Genomic DNA, 22,878 nt, shown 5'->3' with positions numbered 1-22,878 from the left:
CAAAGCATATTAATTCACTTTTAATGTACCATTTAGCAAAAACTTTTAAAAATGACTTCTGAAATATATTACTGTAAATGTAATGAACCATTATGACCAACTTACACGGTCTCCAACTATAATTAAAAGGGTATAAATTTTTACCACACAGTACAAAGTAGGATTCGTTATTTAAATTTCCTTTATGTATCACATTTCATCCCCATGTTGAAAATTGGCATAAAATAAAATTCCATGGTATGTCTGCATGTTCTCAGTACATGACTGAGAATATTAGTAAAAAAAAAACTCAATCATTACTTACCAGAATCACTCTTAGGAAGTAAGGATATATATATTCCTTTCCCCTAAGAGGCATTCAAATACTCAACATTCTAAAAGACCTGCCGAGTAAACTCAAACCCCACTCACTTTAATTCTAAATGTCTCTCTATTTGTATAAGACTTTTTAATAGCTTTCTAGTAATTTTGGTTATAATACAGAAGTCAAATTGGAAAATCTTACAAGAAATTAGTTTACTTAAAAACTTGAATACCTTTCCCATTCAATACTCTAGTATACTAAAAATATAATAAAACAAAGGATGAAGAGAAGATTATAGAGAATTAGAATAAAAAACCTTTATCTCATTCTGGTACCATAACTAGAATGCTAGGAGAGAAAAACAAATACTAGCTACTGGTTGAGGATCTTTCAATGGACAAAAAAGCTTTTAGAACTCAGCAATTTGGAAATTTTTGGAGGCAGCGTTATCATTAAGTAAATTCTTTATGTTACAACCTTAAAAGATTTATAAACACTAGTCATCAGAGAAGCAATTAGTGTACTGCAGAAGTTATTTATTAACAATATCCTGATATTAGTCTCAATGAGTTTAGTAGTTTTTAAAATGTTTATCTTACTCCAAAGCAATGTAAATTCTGGAAAAATCTGACTATAACAACTATTTTAACTTCAGAATTTTGGACTACAGGTTCAGTCTTTTAAATTTCTCTCTCAAAGGCAAAGTAAAAACAAAACAAAAGCTCATTATTAGAGTACATGATTAATAGGTAATGCCTTGAATACAGCTAATCTACAAAATTTTACTTTGCCCATAGTTTCCATAACAGCTTGCTGGTAGAGACCCCACAAATTTATACCCATAAACTTTCCATATAGATGTACCAAAAATTTAAATTTTAAATAGCAGATCTTCAATCACACTAAGAATCATTAATTTTGAAAACGCAAGAACAACTTTATTTACTTTTTTATTAAATTTTTTTTTGAGACAGGGTCTCGCTCTGTCACCCAGGCTGGAGTGCAATGGCACGATTTAGGCTCACTGCCGCCTCCACCTTCCGAATTCAAGTGATTCTCATGCCTCAGCCACCCCACTAGCTGGGATGACAAGTGTGCACCACCACATCCAGCTAATTTTTTGTATTTTAGTAGAGACACGGTTTTGCCACATTGGCCAGGCTCTGCAAGGACAATTTTAAAATGTCTACCGGAAAGCTCTGTATGCCTAGGAATATGGTAAACATACCATGAATATTCATTATTTCTAGCCAATTGATGATCTTACCTTTTTCATTACTTTTTTTTTTTTGAGACAGAGTTTCGCTCTTGTTGCCCAGGCTGGAGTGCAATGGTGCAATCTAGGCTCACTGCAACCTCCGCCTCCCGGATTCAAATGATTCTACTGCCTCAGCCTCCCAAGTAGCTGGGATTACTGCCGTGCACTACCACGTCCAGCTAATTTTGTATTTTTAGTAGAGACGGGGTTTCACCATGTTGGTCAGGCTGGTCTCGAATTCCTGACCTCAAGTGATCCACCCGCCTCAGCCTCCCAAAGTACTGGGATTACAGGCGTGAGCCACCGTGCCTGGCCTCCTTTTTCATTAACTCTTAAGTTATAATTAAAATCCTTTCTCAATTCCCCCTCATGCTTTGATCAGTCATCTTTCAAGTATCTGTAGTCAATTATTGACTACTGGAATTTATTCTAGGAAATGTGTTAATCTTTTTAACCTTTTCTACATACAGAGGACCTATTTCCTTTCTCTGTTTACGGCAGAAAAGATATTAAAGCATTTAAGAAGTTAAACAAAACGTAAAGGTCATTTAATCCAACTGTTTGTGTTACAGGTGAGATTAAGGCCAGTGAGGTACAATAACTTGACCAAAGTCACACAAACTAGTTTTTTGTGGCAGAGCTGTAACTGCTCAATACACCTTGCAGACTCTTGTTTGCCCTTTTCCCTCACAATAATGTGATACTGCCAAGAAAAGCAACTATCTATTTTAATCATCTCATTTCTTCTAGGGAGGAGTAGCTTAAATTTGCCAGTGTAGAGTTACACATTAGCTCTGGGTAGCTGATGTCCTTCAAGAAAGACCTAGGAATGGCTGAATGCAGTGCCATTAATTACAAACCACTTCAGTAAATGGGACCACTCTGTCAAAAATAAAATGTTTGGCAAAGTCTAAACTAAATTTTAATATGATTTTATTAGACTGGCAAAATAGCAATGTTTAATTTTTTTGTTTTGTTAAGAGACAGTCACTCTGCTGATCAGGCTGAAATGCAGTGGCATAATAATAGCTCACTGCAACCTCAAACTCCTGGGCTCAAAAAATCCTCCCACCTTAGCCTCCTGAGTAGCTAGGACTAACGATATGTGCCACCATGCCCAACTAATTTTTTTTATTTTTTATTTTTGTAGATGGGGGAGTCTCACTATATTTCTCAGGCTGGTCTCAAACTCCTGGCCTCAAGCAATCCTCCCACCTCAGCCTCCCAAAGCACTTGGGATTACAGGCTTGAGCCACTGCGCCTGGCCCTAATTTAAAATTTTTAATTTGCTTTCAATACCACATTGGGGCATCTGTGATTAACGTACATTTTTCTAAAGAAGTCAATCAAACTTAAAATTTCTAAGGTAACCAGTAAGAATTAAGGAGTAGGGCACATATTATGGATGATCATGTATGCTAAATGCTTTAGTCAAATCTCATTTTTAAATCACAACTAAAATATAAATAGTGAATGGTGGTGAGTGCTACATATTTTTTATATTTTATATATATAACAAATCCTACTCCATTTTTAATGAAAGTAAACTGCAACCCACAAGAGAACAGAGTTCACTGAAAAAAAAATGTTTAGAGTTCACCTGGACATATATTATAAAGTAATATATGTTCAAGATTGACATATATTTTGTAAAATTGGACAAAACTGATTAATGACACATAAAGAAATATCTAAAACAGCCAATGTCATATGTTTCAAAATTTTTTAGAGGGGCAAATCAATCATCAAACCAGTATATATTCAAGACTGGTCAGCAATAAAAATACATGTATTAAGATTAGCCTAAACTACTTTAACATTAAAGAAGATTATCAAACCTCTCTGATGACTGATTCATAAAATGATGGCCCATTTAAACTATTTTGTTTCTCTCGGTAAGTAAAAAAAATCATTTGAGACCAGCATCCAAAGGAAAATATATTCTCATATATTATAAAACATCTGCAAGTATAGTGAAGTACAGAGAACTTTGCTAAACTGTCCACAAATAACCCCGATACAATTTTTGCACTTACCTTTTCAGTATTTGTATATATACAAATATATATACACAGTTATTATTTTTAAATAAAATTGGTATTATGATATATGAGAATATATCATGAACATTTTCTTGTATCATTAAATATATTAAAAACATGATTGTTAGTGGCAATGTGAATCTCATATTAGGGTATATCGTAATTAATTTAACCATTCCCCTATTCTAGAAAATTTAAGAGTACTTCTAATCTTCTATTATTTACGTAACACCATAAAAAAATAGCCTTACATGTACATCCATATATGCACCACTCATTATTACATTAGGATAAATTTCTAGAAATGAAATAACTGAGTCAAAGGACATGAACACAAATATACAACACGGCTTTCTAAAAGAGTTGTACCAAATCAACACTCTCAGCATGACTGTGTATTCCATTTTGTCATTATTAAAAACTGCCAATTTAAGAATATTAATCCCCTACATCTGTAATACATGTTCAAGTGAAATTTTATAAATAACAGGACACAGCATAAGATTATATTCTGTCAAGAATGTAGAATGCCAATTTCACCCTAGGAGTATACCATAAAACTTTGATTACCAAGAACGGACAAGGTTGACACACTATGAAATTAAGAACATTAACATAAACACTTTGGTCAAATAATGGCACCCTATCTCCAGACAAAGATGGGATGAAGATGTGTCAAAAGGTAGAATCAAGATTTTCTTGAGAACTAGCTAGCTCTAAGACTACTTCAATTAAGATAAATATGAAAAAATGCTCCCCAAATTCTCCACCATAGAGGAAAGGTTACTAAGCTGTCATAAACTAAAAAAATCAAGACGTGTGTGTGTGTGTGCCTAAAGTGGAAAGGGTGTAACAATTAAGACTGTTTTGTGATGGTCTGTCCATTATTCTGAGATTATATCATTGCTTTTTTGGTATTTTATGCACCATCTTTTATGAAGTGATGGTAGTGATTGGTAGCAGTTTTTTGGTTCTAATACTTAACATAGCAAAATAAAAACTCCAGTTTGGTTCTTTTTTTTTGGACATTACTCTTCCTTGAAATCTAAAAGTCTGAGAATCATGTAATGAACAGGTAAAAGAAAATGTAAGAACATTATTTAAGAAGACCATGTTTTTGTAGAGGAAAAAAGAACACACACCCTTTACAGTTATTTATTTGTCCCCAACTTTTGGAATTAAAAGACCTGAACTTGACATTTATGTATTTATATTTGGCTAAACATCTTGAAACCTTTGCAAAAAAAACAAAAGCCAGAAAAAATAAAACAAATATTAACAATAACAATCTTTGGGTGTGAAAATTCATGGGAAATGTATTTTTTTCTGTCCACTTTAGTATATTCTCAGGATTTTCTATGATATGTATACAAAACTTACTCAAAATGAATTTTAAAATGTAAAATAACTATTTTAATATCACTACGTTTTAAGTATTATTTTAAACATAATAATTCTGAAACAAAATAGAGAATTCCTGACAACCAATCTTACCCCTGAACTGCTCTTTTTTAAGGCATTGGTAAGACAATCTTTGTTTTTGTCCCAACCACTTCTATCTATCCTCCTATTAGTAAAAGTGACTCACTATAAAGAAATTCTCAATTTGGGTATCATCCTCCAATCCCTATCCAAAGAAGCCCAGTCTACCAGGAACTAGGTTAACAAAATTGTAATCCCCAACCCTAACCATTTCTGATCTATATCACAAGGAAAGGGTGCCTTCTTCTTTTCCCAGTTCCCAGTATCCTCAGTACAGAAACACAGCTGTAAGGGCATCAGATCATCTCAACTTTCCAAGCCCAAGCTGCTGTTGACAAAATTGCTAATATTATCTGTTATCCCTCTCAGAATCTAAATACAAGGAGCACCAAACAATGCAATAAAAGGATATTTTTCAATATGCTTTTTTTAATAACTACACTGTAATAATTAATTTATTATTGAGCATATCACATGTTGATAGTGCTCTATCAGCAGCTCAATTCACAACGGTGGTAAAAATGTCACATTTTATTAGTAATCTGTGAGTTGTTTAATAATTCACGTTTTGGTAGGTAATAGCTATGAAAATGTGACATTTTACAAGTCAAAAATGTAAGCTTCATGAAGAAGGTAATTGTTTTTGTATTTTGTTCACTGCTGTATTCTCAGATCCTAGAATACCTAGCATTTATTTGGTAGGTATTCTATACATATTCATGGAATGAAAAAATGAGTATTATATATGCTAAAACATGTTTTCTCCTATTATTCTAATCTTTGGAAACCAAGACTCTAAACTGTGGAAATATCACCAACCCAGAACAGATCAAGCCCCAGACATCCTGGCAAACGGTCTTCTACTACATTCACGCCAAGTCTTTCACTCGGTCTTCATGTCACCACATATTCATACGTTCAGTTCGTTAGTCATCAAACATCTCAGCCTCCTGGTCTAATAACTACAAAACAGTAGATGCATCCATCTTTTAACAACTCTTGGTGTCCAGCTAAGCAGAAAGTATAAAGTGGCTTAATGTTTATTTCTTGGATTGTTATATACGTAAGATATTTTTGAGAAATATGAACGTAAGAGTTTCAAATAGATCCAGTCAGTCTGTCCTACATGTCTAGGAAATTTTCAATACCGTAAAAATTCTCACACTTATCTTACGAATGGTCCAAATTACAAGTGTTCACTTATTACTGTTTGCCACTATGCATGCGACAAAAGTATGGCTTTTACCAGAATGGCCTCATAAACAATGACTAACCAAACAAAATTAAAATTTGGGAGCCAATCTGATACAACAGCCCTATGAAGATAAAATCTAGTTAAGGAGGGCAACTCAGAGATTAAAAGCTTCTTTAACCAACAGGAAAATCATTTAATTCCTGTCTCAAATTCAAAATTAAAAATACGATGAATAGTACTTGAGCTTTTATAGGCCTTTTGAACATTCGTCTGCTTCAAGATAATGGGTCCACAATACAGTGGTGAAAGTTCTTTGAAAACAAAAGTGACTATAGAAAAACTTTCAAAAAATAAAAAAAAAACAGTGAAACTTCTTAATATTTTCCAAGGAATAACACTTCTAAAACATTTGTCCAAAGCAACAAAACAGGAAATGTGTTTTATGGACCTTAGAAAGAACTTTTAAAACAATACTATTTGAAAATAGGGTCAACAGAGAAGACACCATAATAAAGCTGTCTTTTACTTTTAAAAATTGGGTAAAACCCCATTATACTTACTTTGTAAATAGTGCAAAACCATCAATACAAGACTATAGCTGCTTAAAGTACCACGACTGGCATCATTTATCTGATGGTGACTTGCCCACTTCTTAATCGCCAGCACTAACGGACGAACTCGATTTTCAACTGAAAGTAAAATTAAAACTTAACATGGTAAGAGACATTATAGTTTCTTTGAAAGCTTACATCATTTCCCAGCTCCATGCCAAAATAAAGAACACTGTCTCCGTGTATATTAAACACTGTGTCTGTTCACTATAAATGTGTCTTATGTCTAAAACTTACCTTAGTTACCTTTTAAAAATTATCAATTATTAAAATGCCACTTGATTCACCTATAACTGACAGTATATGATTTTAGTGTAGCAACATATATAAATAAAATAAGATACACTATACTTAAACACAACTAAAGAGATGTCACTATTTATGCCAAACATCTTTAAAAATGAATAAAGAAAAAAAGGCTAATTTTTTTTATAAACAAACAACAAACTTACGGTATGCATAAGTTCTGAGAAGGAATGTGTTTCTTATTCCAACAATATTGTTTACATTCAAGTCAAACTCCACACAACTATTTAAGAAAAAAAAAAAAAACAATAAACTTTAGCTGAAGAACAAAAAAACTTCCTTCCTAATAACTAAATTAATGCTCATCCATCCCATGATGCAAAATAGCACAGGCCCAAAGGCCATAGATCTGTGTTTTTAAAATGACACACTAAAGAAATAAGAATGAACAAATACTCAGTATGTTATTTCAATGTGATCTGATGAGTACTGAAAATATAAAATAAGATTCCAGTGGAAAGATCAGTAACATACTGCTAAGGCTCCAATTACCCCAAATAAAATTTCTAAACCTTTTTTTTTTCTTTAAAGAGATGGAGTCTCGCTCTGTGGCCTAGGCTGGAGTGCAGTAGCACAGTCATAGCTTACTCCAGCCTCAAGCTCCTGGGCTCAAGCAATTCCCCCACCTCAGCCTCCCAAATCACCAGTATTATAGGTAGGAACCACCATATCCAGCTGAAAATTTTTAAATCTCACAATCGTTTCCAGATAAACAAAACTATGTGACCAAAAACATTTCTGAGCAAGTTATCCCATTAAGTTACACATTTTCAAATAATCTGGAATTACAGCATCATATACTTTAAAACAACAGGAATAAAAAGCCAAATTAAATACAGGGGAAATAATTTAAAAGCTCTGTCTACACATTATATTTCCTCTAAAAAGGCTAGTAAATTACAGTATCATGTCAAATTTGGCTATTGATACCTGGGAAGAGCTATCTATAATACTCAAACACATAATGATTACTTCTTTGAAAACAAATATATGCAGTTCACAATTTAGAAAATAGGGCAATAATGATGCAATCTACAAAAAATGGCTAAACTCATACAAAATTAAGGATTACTTTACGTAAGTCAGTTCTACTCATACCCATGTGAGATCCCAACTTCTAAATACTAATTTTTTCTGTGAAAAGATTGTCTAAAATAAAAACCAAATCTTTCTATATTAATTATAGCTTTTAAGTATAAAATTTGAAATCTACCATTTCAGTCTTTCTTATTTGGTGGAACAAAAGAAATCTTACAATCTTTCCATTATCCATGCATATTAATAAAAATGGACAGTAGTATTAACACTTCAGATATTATATGTTATTTGGCTTTGGGAAACTTACAGTAACAATAGAGTTATTCTTTGTGTAATTCTAACACTGAAGCCAATTTGTACTACATCCACGTAGTAACTCAATAGAAAAGAAAAACACATAGATGGCAACTAGTCTGCAGTTAAAAATTTTTCCAAAATTGAATTCAGGGCTTTAAAAATATCCACAGTTCCTGCTTCAAATACTACTTCTAGAAATACTAAAAAAGTGATCCTCAATATGGAAAGAATTTATGCACAAAATACTTATTTATATTATCTAAAAACCAGAAACACACCAAATGTTCAAATACAGGGGAATGGTTAAGTTAATGACAATTTATTCACTCAATGAAATACTATAAAACCATTAAAAATGATGCTGTAGAACAATACTTAATGATATAACCAAATATTCATGAGATATGGTTCTGTTGGGAAGTAGATTTGGCCAGGTGGAGCAGCACACTCCTGTAATTCCAAAATTTGGGAGGCTAAGGTAGGAAGATTGCTTGAGGCCAGGGGTTCGAGACTAGCCTGGGCAACATGGCGAGACCCTGTCTCTACCAAAAATACAAAAATTAACCAAGTGTGTTGGTGTGTGCCTGTTGTCCTACCTACTCAGGAGGCTGAGATGGGAGGATCACTTGAGTCCAGGCATTTGAGGTTACAGTGAGCTATGATCATGCCACTGCACTCCAGCCTGGGCAACATGGTAAAACCCTGTCTCTTAAAAAAAAAAAAAAAAAAAAAAGCTTAGAAACAAAAAAAGTTTGTATGATAATCTTAAATAGAAAAAGAATAAAACTGTTTTTGTAACTATAACTACAACCATATATTATTAAAAACTTATAATTAGCTAATATTATAACTTTATGTTTTATCTCCCTATATATTTTATATCTGCTTTAGGAAAATCTGACACAATTTACTTGGCAGAAATTTAATAAGTATTTATAGATCTGATTGATGTTTAGATATATAAAGGAATGGCTTGAGCCAGGCATTAAAGTTTAAAATATATATATTCAGTCAATTTTCATCATTCATAGTAGCTACGTTCTATAAAGTTGCTGCAAAGAATGAATTAGTGAATACTATACCATTGCTCCTAGGGTAAGCACAGGGTTAGGTATCTGCCAGCCTGGTCACATTTTCATAAACTCATCAATACGTAACCAAGTTTTACGTTGTGCTTCTGTTTGAAGACATTGTATTTAATATATATGGTTGATTCATTAACAGTGGACTGATGGCCAAGAGTACTATAACTCATGCCTGAGCGAAGCCTACCTAACACATATTTTCTCCATAGGGCACCATCACAGCCTTCTTGCACTTGGGGACACTAGAAAGTAACTCGACACTATGCTTGGGGGCTATTCTAAATAGCAAAAAAAGCACAAAAATGTGAAAAATATGGCATTAATTAGACTGCGAGAAGGTTGTTTACAGTATGAAGCTGAAGAAGACAGTGTGTCACCTAATTCTATCTCAGCTGGAAACATGGTATTGGGTGATTTGAAATTTTCATTACTCTGTGTATGTCCACGAAATGACTGCAAAAGCGTATGAATATTCATGTGGGGAGTTACAAATAACTTTTAGCAAGTAGGCAAACTCGTGAAAACACAATCTATGAATGATAAGGATCAACAATGTGTGTGTGTGGGGGGGGCATAATTTCAGTATTAATTTTGTAAAACTGGACAAGTTTTATGAAATCTGTCACAATTCTATTTTTAGAAAACAGTAACAAATCAGTTTAACTAATGAAATAATCAACATCTATTTACATTTTGTATTCAAAAGATCCCAATTCAATGCCCATAAGAAATTCAGAACCCAAGCTGGTAGAATATATAAATGTAAATTTTGAAATGAAACAAGAATATTTTGCTGTTTTTCTTCCATATCTATTACTCTAGGTATTATATGTATCTTTCATAAACATGAAACATAACTTGTTTAATCATAATTGTATTTAAAACAAACCCCTTGATATTAGTACATGTCAGATTTCATTAATTATGTTCTTCAGAATGCATTACACTTCCAAAAGACAAGAGATCATTTAAAAATCTAAAATACAAATATGTACTCTTTAAATTAGATAGTCTCACATATTCAAAATGTCAAGCAGAATAGCTAAGTACAGTTAAAGCATAAAGTATTGCTCAATTTTAAAAAAACATTTCAAACACCAAGTCAAATGATTTCTAAAAACTGATTAAAATAAACTGTAATGCTACAACATACACTTCTTAATTATCTTTATCAGATGAGTATCTAAAAATGATCTAAAGGAACTAAAAAAAGAAAGCTCATTAATTATTTACCTGACTTTATCCCTGAACTTCACAATTGGCACTTTTGCTCGAATCAGCTGAGGTCTCTCAATGTAGCCCGCTGAAAGACAAAAGATAATGTGAATAGCTGCAAATGTTTCTAGAATTCACACTGTTCCAATGCACATTTTTTAAAAAATAGTATTTACTAAGCTAAAATAATTTAAGAAAACGTCTTTGAAAAAGAATACAAGTGAGGACATTATCAAATTCTTCTAAGGTTGGAGGCTCCAGTAATACCATTTAAGGGGCTTTATATTAAGGTTATTTTCAGGAACGTGGTCTAATGTAATATCTATAGAGAAGTTCATTAGACCACTGTAAGAGTGAAAATATATCTAGGCTAGCAGCAGAGGGAATAGCTAATTTTGGTACAGCACACAGTAAGGTATCATGGTAACTGTAGAAATCATAATTACAGAGTCTTATGTGTGGAAATGCTTTGCAACATGATACACAGGGCTTGGATGCATTCAATAAGTGTGATCTCTATGAGTGAAAAATACATATATTTATTATACACATGATCTCTACAAGTGAAAAATTCAGATCAACTTAACGAACACCAATTATTGTGCTATTATACACAGGAGTATCAGTTGATAGGAAATTCAAATACACATACATATATGTATTACATATATACATATATCATATACAACATATAATAAAATGTACATACATATTTTTATTCCATCAAACTAAAAAATTACTGAGTTGAAAGTAATACATGCTTATCATAGAAAATTAGGAAAATACAGAAGTGTGTAAAAATGAAATTCTGAAAATCTTTCCCAAATGAGCAATTTTCTAATTTTTTAACTACAGAAAAAGTAGTACCAGGATTTTTTAAAACCTGAAAATTTTCTGTTAAAATGTTTTACCATCAAAATTACAGAATATATATCAGCTGGGCTTGGTGGTTCATGCCTGTAATCCTAGCACTTTGGGAGGCCAAGGTGGATGTACCATTTGAGGCCAGGAGTTCAAGACCAGCCTGGCCAACATGGCGAAACCCTGTCTCTACTAAAAATACAAAAATTAGCCAGGTGAGGTGGCACACACCTGTAATCCCAGTTAATCAGAAGGCTGAGGCATGAGAATCGCTTAAACCAGGGAGGCGGAGGTTGCAGTGACCTGTGATCGTGCTACTGCATTCCAGCCTCATGACAGAGCGAGACTCTGTCTCAAAAAAAAAAAAAAAGAATATATCAAGCTTCAAAATAGAACTTATGAGCAGGAATTCAGAAAAATAAAATTAGGAGTTAAAAGTTTTGAGTAATAAGTACAGGTTCTGAGACCAACAAACTATACTCCAGGCAAGTTACTAAATCCATTGATCACCAGTTTCCTTAACTATTAAAAATAACCAAAAGAAAAAGAAAAAAAAATTCATGTGAATTACATGATTTTAAAGGTCACTTCCATTTTTAATATTTTGATTCAAATAGCTATTAAAAATCCAAGTAGGTATGAATTACTTTATTTTACAGAATAATTCAGAATGCAGAAGGTCCACTGAAATAAATCATTTATTTCTCTCCTAGAACAGATGTAAGTTATTCAAAGACAGTGACTTGTTACTTGACTTGTATTTTCCAGCTCAAAGCCTGGCACATAATGAATGTCTGTTCAACAAATGAACAAGTGTCTTTCCAATAGCACACAGTATAAACTTCAACTTTCTATAAAATTCTATGGAAGTTTTTAAAAGAAATTATTTGAGATGGCTTAACATGTGGATTAAAATCTGTTTAGAGTCAGTGTATTCAAAAAGTAAAATCGTAAAATAAAATGGCTTAAGTCAACAATTAGCTTTCTGTTGAAGTAATACATTTAGGTCTCATGTTCAGTCATCATATTTTTAAAACAAGTAAAGATGCATATCATTGCAAGCCAGATGAAATTCTCTCTCACACACATAAAGTCCTATAGGGCTTTTAGCTTTTCACAGATACTCTGTATTACAACTATTTATATTCAAGCTTTAATTTCTCTAACAACCTATAGACTTTTGAGAAAAAGAACTAAAACTTATATATCTTTGAATCCCCCCCACTGCAGCAGGTGGTATATTTTGCAGTAAGTGCAATAAAGATACGCTGAATAAATGATCACTCTTCTTTTTAATCAAAAGTTAAAAGAAATTCATTTGGAAAAAAGGATTCATATTATACCGATCCTGACCAGAATAAACAGTTCTTACCAGAAGATAATGTAAGAGGCATTTTAAGTAAAGTTATGTCAGGTGACATACAAACTTGAGGCATGTCAGACTTACAAAGTCTAGTACAGAAGTGTTTATGGACTAAGGTGAGTATATGCCGTGCTTCAGTCTTCTGATTTACCTGAAAAAAACACTGAAAAGTTAAAAATAAAGTGTTTTTTCATTATCTTTCTAAGTTTAATGTTTCATTTTGCTAAAGTATCTCAACAAAAAGAAAACATACAAGATATACTTTCCTTTGGAGTTATTTTTCAATATACTCAAGGTATATTCAATTTATTTTTCTAAATTACAGAAAAAGTCTACCTTTAATGCTATCTTTCACATCTACATTTCTAAATCAATTCCTGATTTTAAGCTTAAAGCACAATTTTCAAAGAAATTCTGAAATAGCCATCTATGTCATTTTCCCCTTCAGTATAAATGTACAAAAAGCAACCTCCAACAAAAATAAACAGAATTTTAGCCCTATCTAGATTGTAAGCTGCTCAAGGATAGTTTCATATCTACGGTGCCTCAGTTTGTGTAAAAGCTATGACAACATGATTTAGACATGTGAATAAGACTAGAGGATGAGTGGGATGTGCTTGAGTATAATCTAGCAGCACGAAAAAGTTTTAATTACAACCCTTGTATTCTCCACTGTTTATAATGTGAGGTTTTTTAAAACTTTCTCTTTATATGATTTCAAAGCCTAGAAAAATATCATTCTTCCTGGAATAAATCTCTTTCTGATTTGCAGTAACTAGAAGTCATTTTTGCTAGTGGAATAATATGAATAGTAAAAATATACATTAACACTCAATAATTTTTTGTACTTTAAAGATGTAAAACATAATAATGCATATTAAAATTACACTGAGCTTAATTAATCATTGGTAGTTCAGAAGAAACCTCAGCATCTTAAAAAGGCTGCCTCAAGTCAGCTTAATGAATACCAATTACTACAGTATTATACACAGGAGTATCAGTTAACAGGAAATTCAGGTAAACATACTACAGGTTGAGCATCCCTAATCCAAAAACCTGAAATCCAAAACCTGAAACTTTTTGAGTGCTGACATGATACTCAAAGGAAATGTTCATTGGAGCATTTCAGATTTGCATCAGGGATGTTCAAATGTTAAGTATAATGCAAGTATTCCAAAAAAAAAAAAAAAAAAATCTAAAATCCAAAAAACTCTGGTCCCAAGCATTTTAGATAATGAATACTCAACCTGTACTAAATTAACACAATATCGTTGCTAAAGAAAAAGAAAAAAAACCAAAGGCAAAATGTCATAGAGAAAAATATTGTAAATTTAATAAACACGATAGTCTTATTTTAAATTTTAGTGAAATCTATTTTCCCTTAATAAGCATTTTCAAAGAGAAAAAAAGTAAAGATTAAAAATAGAATCACTGAGAATTCAAATGGAAAGGAAATATATTAAGATAATATTGCCACATACTCTTCTTTGCTGTATCCTGATAACATATCCAAACTAATGACATTTCAAAACAGAGGTAGAGCTCTTGAAAAAAAAAAAAAAAAAAAAAAAACACATACTTTAAAAACTTAGAATTAAATTAATGCTATACTTCCTGTTATGCTTATTGTGCACATGCCTTAAAAATAAAAAATTACCTAGGTTTCCTGCAATTATGGTAAACAAAATTCAAAGAAGTAATCACAACAAAGCAAGTTTTTTCCCTCAATGACTTTTATGTAAAATTTCTTAACTCATTAACATGAGAAACACACTTGGAATAAATGTTTCCTTACTTACTGGTTCTTCCTTAACAACTAGGCATAAATCACCATCACTGCTCCGGGTACCAAATCCATTTAAAGAGGACCCAACCAAAAAAAGTCTGCTTTCTAAAGAAACAGAAGAAAGTAATAAGAGTATTTAAAATCTAAAGTAGGTGCATGGTTCTGTGCCTATTAAAAAAAAAAGATAAAATTTAAAATAGGAATGCATATACCTAAAGGACATGCAAAATAGGGAAACATACGTGGAAATAACAGCTGAATTTCTCTCTGCAGCTGTGTTCGACAGAGTTCTTTCTTCTTTAAATCACTTATTTGCTGCTGACATGTTTCAAATAACTCCAGTATCTGCTGACTCAACTTGAATCCACCGCAAAAAAAAGTAAAAGTTTTGTTCAGCAATGTAAAAGTAATTGCTATATGGAGAAGTACAAATCAATTATACTGACACTATTTTAAAAGGGAATATGTATTATCTTCTTAATATTTCCCAAAACAAAGCTACTATTACTCAAGTACAGGAAGAGAATGGTCTGAAAAACCACAAATAAATTTTACAAAGTAAAATATACAAGTCACAGAAACTTCATAATAAAAATAATCCACGGGTCAGCAAACTGTTTAACACTTGCTCACTTTATTTGTATGGCCCCTGAGCAAAGAATTTTTTTACATTTTTAAAGGATTATGAAAACAAACAAATAAAAATATGCAACGAACAATATGTGAGTGGCAAAGCCTAAAGTATTTACTATCTGGCTTTTTAAAGAAGTTTGCCCAATCCCTAATATTCACACCCACAAATACCAAATATAAGAGATGTCACCAGTCCCCGGTCTTCTGGGCTCATGCAAACCACCCTCCGTCCCATTCTTCTAACAATGCCCTGAACCCTAACTTCATGTTGCCACCTACTTACCACCTTTTTTTTTCTTTTTCTTTTTTTGAGACAGAGTCTTACTCTGTCACCTAGGCTGGAATGCAGTGGTGCGATCTCGGCTCACTGCAACCTCAGCCTCCTGGGTTCAAGCGATTCTCCTGCCTCAGCATCCCAAGTAGCTGAGAATACAGGCATGTGCCACCACACCCAGCTAATTTTTCAATTTTTGTAGAGATAGGGTTTTGCATGTTGGCCAGGCTGCTCTCGAACCCCTGACCTCAACTGATCTGCCTGCTTCCGCCTCCCAAAGTGCTGGGATTACAGGTGTGAGCCATCACACCCGGCCCTACCAGCCTTTTATCTACTGATCTGGTTCACACTTTTCCCTCCAGCCCAACTCTTGCCATCAACATAGGTGATCTCCCTATCTGAAATGGGCTACATATCACAACATACTCCCTTTCTGGACTTTTGTTTCCTCCAGTATTCTTCATCAGTATACACTCCTATAATGTGGTCTTTACAATAAACTGGAACTGCTCTAGCTGTGAAATTTTAAATTCCAATATACTATCTTGGCTTCAATCTCCTATCCAGTTCACACTTTCTCACTCTCCTCATACCTGCTCTAGAACCACAAGAGATCTAGATTCCCTTGAATCCTCCCTTTTCTCCCAAGCCATCAGCACCTAAATGGTGTTATTTCTTTCCCTATGCAGTCCATACTACACAGTGCATCCCTTGAACCACTCTCTTATAGTGCCTTAACAACATTATCTCCTTGTCATGTTCTAATATTTGTCCTACAAAACCCTAATCTTAGGTCAATATAAAATAAAAACCACCTTCACTGCTCTTACATCTAAGTTGCTAAGAGACAAAACTGAAAAAAAAATTAAAAATCATAAAATTGGAGTATTTCAAGTTTATAGTCTTAGGTTGGCCCTTAGCATCACTTAGCAATTACTTCCAAGTCTTTGGTTAGATAGCGCTTCTGTTTTTCATACCATTCCAAAATGTTTACTACCTTCTTCAAGCCCTCTAAACTTATTTCTCTTTCTCTAGCAAATACAGTTAAATTAAAGTTTACTAAGAAAATTAAGAATACCAAATGTGATATTCCTCAGCCTCTTAACCACAGACCTAAAAATGAACATATCTGGGGGAAAAAAAAAAAAAAAAAAAAGGCGTCCTTTCCCCCTGTTCAAAGCTAATCTCTCTACCAATAATTTTGTATTCAAGCCTTTTGGTCACCTTAACGGCACAAACACATCTAACAGTTTTTCAGTCCTGCTCCTGTATTTTTAATCTCTCCCTCTCTAGGACTACCTTATAGTCCATAATGAGGCAAAAGCATCACCTATCATGTAAAATGTTGTCTTTTGCATATTTAGAATCCTCATTTTAAGAAGGCAGAGGCATTCTGGGCAATTTGGCAATGAAAGAAGCATAACATTTTTTTAAATCTCTGAATACCCACCCCACAAAAGACAGAGCAACTAGGAGAATAAATCAAAGAGATCAAACCAAACCAAAGTGTGGCCAAAAAATAAAACACAACTGACTGACCGAGTATTCATCATGAATACTCAGGAGTGGGACAAATACCAACAGCAGCAAGATTCACACAGTATCAGACACAATAAAAGAAAAGGGAATGGGATTTGAAACAGGCTTAAAAGCAGAACATGCAGAAATCAAATTGCTTATAGGTAATACCTTCTCCCCCTCACTCACCAAATTAAGCAGCCCACATCAATGTACCACAACCAAAATAGGCAAGCAGCTTCATAGGCTACAATTCATAGGTAAATGCAACGGGACCACAGAAAGATCAGAGACCTCCAAACAAAATGAGGTTCCCTTCCAAGAAAAAGCAACAGCAGAAACTGCCAGGAAGAGAAACATAAACTGGACAGTACAAAGCCATCAGGAGAAAAGGAAAGGTGTAAAATGATTCTGACTCTCAGCGGACATATGAATATGAAAACATTTTTTATTATAACAGGACCAGGCAGGGCAGGTGAAAGGTCCCTGGCATCTAGTAGGTAGAGGCCAAGATGCCACTGAACATCCTACAATGCAGAGGACAAGTCTACCACAGCAAAGATTACCTGGCCAAAAATACCAATAGTACAGAGGGTAAAAAATTCTACTCTAGATAAAAGTAGGAAAGGAAAAAAGCAAAAGCACTCAGGAAGTATATTTCTGAATACCACATAAGAACAGAAGAGGGCTGAGCGTGGTGGCTCACACCTGTAATCCCACCACTTTGGGAGGTCAAGGCAGGCGGATCACGAGGTCAAGAGATCGAGACCATCCTGGACAACATGGTGAAATCCCATTTCTAATAAAAAAAAATTAGCCGGGAACAGTGGCACGTGCCTGTAGTCCCAGCTATTCGGGAGGCTGAGACAAGAGAATCACTTGAACCTGGAAGGCAGAGATTGCAGTGAGCTGAGATCGTGCCACTGCACTCTAGCCTGGGTGACAAAATGAGACTCCGTCACCAAAAAAAAAAAAAAGCAAAAGAGGAGAAGTCCTAGAGCTACAAAGCTAGCCTGCTCAACCCTCTCCACATAAAAGTAGCACACGGCTGGGCATGGTGGCTGAGCACACCAATAATCCCAGCACTTTGGGAGCCCAAGGCAGGTGCATCGCTTAAGCCCAGGAATCCGAGACAAGCCTTGGTAACATGGCAAAACCTCACTTCTACAAAAAATTTAAAAATTAGCTGGGCATGGTGGTGTGTGCCTGTCGTGTCAGCTACTAGGGAGGCTGAAGCAGGAGGATCGCTTGAGCCTGGAAGGTCGAGGTTGCAGTGAGCCATGATCACACCACTGTACTCCAGCCTGGGCAACAGAGGGAGACCTTGTCTCAAAAACACTGAAATAAAATAAAATGAAAGTAGTACAGAAAAAGCCATCTCAAAGACAAATAACAGGAAGAAAGAACTGGAATCTCAAAAGAGGTAAGAATGGGAGAGGACAGAAAAAAAATTGAAGAAATAACGCCTGAAAGTATTCTAATCAATTCCCATACAAAGTATTTGTAAGAAAAACGAGAATAAATTGAGCAACTATTTTTTTTTCGATACATGGTCTCACTGTGTTCCCAGACTAGAGTACAATGGCGCAATCACAGCTCACTGCTGTCTTGACCTCCTGTCAAGCAACCCTCCCATCTCAGCCCTGCAAGTAGCTGGGACTAAAGGTGTGCAGCACCACATCTGGTTAATTTTTTTTTCTTGAGAGACAGTTTCTCACTATTTTGCCCAGGTTGTAGAGTAACATTTCCACAGACAGTAAAGCACACCAGAAGAATGTGTAAACAAAACTAATATTTTTAACATAATATAAAAAACCAAGGCCTTTTCTCTCATGTTTTAATTTTCTAAAAAGATAATTCACTATTTAAAGCATACATACTAACAACAAACATTAATTGTTTACTTTTTAAAAACTTCACAATAGCAGCAAAAAGCATGAAATACTTAGAAATCTATGTACCAAGAGATGTGCAGGATTTGTATACTTAAAACTAGAAAATATTGAGAGAACCTAAAGACCTAAATAAAGGGAGAGATACACCACATTCACGGATCAAAAGACTATTGTTAAGGATGTCAATTCTCCCAAAATTGACGTTTAGATTCAATGCAATCAAAATCAAAAGCCCATTTGATATTTGTTTCACAAGAAATGAAAAAGAAATCAAAAGCCCAGAAGGCTTCTTTCTAGAAACTAACAGAAGAATTTTACATTTGACTTAGAAAGGCAAAAGTCCAAGAATAGCTGAGAAAAAAATTAGGGAATTTAACCTACCTGACTTCTGTACTTAATATAACACTACAGTAATCAAGATAGTAAGACCCTGGCAGAAGGATAAACAAAAAAGATCAACTGAATACCAGAATACTGAAATATTTACAAATAAAATAACTGGAATCTGATTCAAACTAACGAGGGAGGGAGGTAAAGGTGAAATAAGATTAGTCATATGTTGTTAATTGTTATGGTCGTATGTTGGCAATTGTTAAAAGTGGGCAACATAAGGATTTATGATACGTTTTTCTCTCTAGTATATGGTTTGATATTTTCCATAATAAAAAGCTAAAAAGAAAAGTGTCCAAGTTTGTAACAAATGTGAAAAAGATCTCCAGTAAAAGTGGCTAACATAAAATTTTAAATGACACTTGAAGGATTAAGTTTTACTGACCTAGAGCAAGGGTTGGCAAACTATTTAGGCCAAGTATAGGCGGCAAGCTAAATAATTTCTACTTTTAGTCATTGTTAAAAAGAAAAGAAAAAAGAATACGCAACGGAGGACTTACGTAGCCCACGTGCCTAAATATTTACTATCTGGCCCTTTTGCCAACCCCTGATCTAGAAAATCAGGCAGATCAGATCAACATAATCCTAGAATTCACAGTAGGTACTCAGTATTTGTTGAATAGCAAAATAAACAAATTTCTTGGCCAGGCAAGGTAGCTCACGCCTGTAATCCTAGCACGTTGGGAGGCCGAGGAGGGTGGACTGCCTGAGCTCAGGAGTTCAAGACCAGCCTGAGCAACAACGGTGAAACCCCATCTCTACTAAAATACAAAAAATCAGCCAGGTGTGCTGGCATGCACCTGTAGTCCCAGCTACTCCGGAGGCTGAGGTAGGAGAATCGCTTGAACCCTGGAGGCAGAGGTTGCAATGAGCCAAGATCGTGCCACTGCACTCCAGCCTGGGCAATAGAGCAAGACTCTGTCTCCAAAAAAAAAATTCCTTCACAATGCCCAAGTGAAATGTTATTATATTTATAAAGTTCTTTCATCTGAATGACCTTGTTAATGTAGAAACAGTCACGTTAAAAAATTTACAATGACTTGGAAAATATGAAATTCCATATTCTTGTTCCTCTCCATTTTTTACATGCACGGAAACACTTTTTCTTTCCCAAGGACTACTATAATGGAGACTTAATGAGTTTTTATGTGAAAGAATTTTCCTCATTATCTACCCATTAACTTGGGGATTCACATTATCAAATCATATTACTTTATCCTAGAACAAACATTGAGAGTTCAGATGAGACAAAAAGAGAAATGCACATATATGCTGAAACAAGATTTCTGGTGCTTTAATTTAGAGAAATATTCCAGGAGATGGTTCACTGTTCTTATAGTTCTTAAAAAAACAGAGAGGAGGAATGTATAATATGAAATATCCTTGGCTAAAAATCATATACGATTTAGATCATATAAGTAATAACAAGCTGACCATGCATAATGGCACTCCAAAAATATTCTTTAATTCTGGGGTAAATTTTTCCTAATTTTTAGTTTAAAAAAACTATTCCAAGCCAGGTACAGTGGCAAATGCCGGTAGTATCAGCTACTCAGGAAGCTGAGGCAGAACATGGCTTGAGCCCAGGAGTTCATGAATAACCTGGGCAACTAGTAAGACCCCATCTCAAAAAAAAAAATCCCTCCAACAACATATATATAAAGTGGATTATTCTTAAACTTGTCTAAATCACTACAATATTATCTGCTTAGGCTACCTACCAAGATCTATCACTATAAAATTAACTGCTTAGGCTACCTACCAAGATCTACCACTATAAAATTAGTCTATTTCTCACTACACAAAAAATTTACTTATACATAGTCTAAAATATTAAAATAAATATTTCTGGCCAGGCGCAGTGGCTCACGCCTGAAATCCCAGCACTCTGGGAGGCCAAGGCGGGCAGATCACTTGAGGGCAGGAGTTCAAGACCAGCCTGACCAAGATGATGAAACCCCATCTCTACTAAAAGTACAAAAAAATTAGCCAGTCATGGTGACAGGTGTCTGTAGTCCAAGCTACTTGGGAGGCTGAGGCCGGAGAATCACTTGAACCTGGGAGGCAGAGGTTGCAGTGAGTCGACACCACACCACTGCACTCTAGCCTGGGCAACAGAGCAAGACTCCATCTCAAAAAATAAAATAAATAAATAAAAATAAATATTTCTTCCAAATGTGAATGCTCATTTTTCCTAAAAAATATTGTAACCTGTCCTCAAAGTCAAGGTCAAATTAAATACCAATAAAATTACCATTGTCTGAAGTCAACACAAGCCATAAGGACTCGTGAAGTACTGGCTGGGATTCAGAAAAGTTTTTTTTTTTTTTTTTTTTGAGATGGAGTCTCACCCTGTTGCCCAGGCTGGAGTGCAGTGGCGTGATTCGGCTCACTGCAAGCTCTGCCTCCCAGGTTCATGCCATTCTCCTGCCTCAGCCTCCCACGTAGCTGGGACTATAGGTGTCCGCCACCACGTCCAGCTAATTTTTTTTTTTTTTTTTTTTGTATTTTTAGTAGAGACGGGGTTTCACCATGTTAGCCAGGATGGTCTCGATCTCCTGACCTCGTGATCCGCCCGCCTCGGCCTCCCAAAGTGCTGGGATTACAGGCGTGAGCCACTGCGCCCAGCCCCAGAAAAGTTTTTATATGTACCAATACATAAAGCTCTCACATGGTATTTAACACTGTATAACCTTCACATGGTATTCTCAGCAGTTCACCACCTGTCCCTGATAGCTGGGCTCTTGAGTAAAAGAAAGTGGAAAAAAAAAAAAAATTTTTTAGCCTGGCGCAGTGGCTCATGCCTGTTAATTCTAGCACTTTGGGAGGCTAAGGTGGGTGGATCACCTGAGGTTGGGAGTTCAAGACCAGCCTGACCAACATGGAGAAACCCCGTCTCTACTAAAAACACAAAATTAGCCAGGCATGGTGGCGCATGCCTGTAATCCCAGAACCGCTTAAACCCAGGAGACTGAGATTGTGGTGAGCTGAGATCGCGCCACTGCACTCCAGCATGGGCAACAAGAGCGAAACTCTGTCTCAAAAAAAAACAACTTTTTAGCTGAAAATACCAAGACCTAATCATATACCACAATGTAAATTTTTTTTGCCTAAGTGCTATCTACAAACACAAATCACCAATGAGCTTTCAAAATGGGAGAAATAAAATTAAATTATGGTCCAGAAAACAGGTCATTACAGCATATAAACATTGCAATAAAAACTGGCAATTTCTCAGGCTCTCTCACTGCCTTAATCTTTGTTACATGTAGCTATAGAAAGAGCTGGTATTAATTTTCTGAGTAAAATAAAGCCAGATGTGTAA

At 34.7% G+C, this 22,878-nt stretch overlaps 1 protein-coding gene across 9 annotated transcripts in view; it reads right to left on the bottom strand.

The window, feature by feature from the left end:
• Positions 1-22,878, bottom strand: part of TENT2 (terminal nucleotidyltransferase 2) — a 74,022-nt gene that overhangs the window by 30,353 nt on the left and 20,791 nt on the right. For 3 of the 9 annotated variants that reach the window (XM_024247345.3, XM_063724447.1, XM_054555669.2), the window contains 6 exons: positions 15,086-15,200; positions 14,857-14,948; positions 13,142-13,220; positions 10,852-10,921; positions 7,345-7,421; positions 6,842-6,970 (listed from right to left, as the gene is read on the bottom strand). In XM_024247345.3, the coding sequence (XP_024103113.3) occupies positions 6,842-6,970; positions 7,345-7,421; positions 10,852-10,921; positions 13,142-13,220; positions 14,857-14,948; positions 15,086-15,200 (562 nt within the window). Of the gene's footprint in view, positions 1-6,841; positions 6,971-7,344; positions 7,422-10,851; positions 10,922-13,066; positions 13,221-14,856; positions 14,949-15,085; positions 15,201-22,878 lie in introns of all 9 variants that reach the window. The other 6 variants (XM_054555666.2, XM_054555671.2, XM_054555667.2 and 3 more) reach the window with 3 other exon arrangements.

This window comes from Pongo abelii, chromosome 4, assembly GCF_028885655.2.
Source record: "Pongo abelii isolate AG06213 chromosome 4, NHGRI_mPonAbe1-v2.0_pri, whole genome shotgun sequence".
Lineage (NCBI taxonomy): Eukaryota > Metazoa > Chordata > Mammalia > Primates > Hominidae > Pongo > Pongo abelii.
Note: the sequence above shows the minus strand (reverse complement) of the source record. Positions and strands in the feature narration are given on the sequence as shown.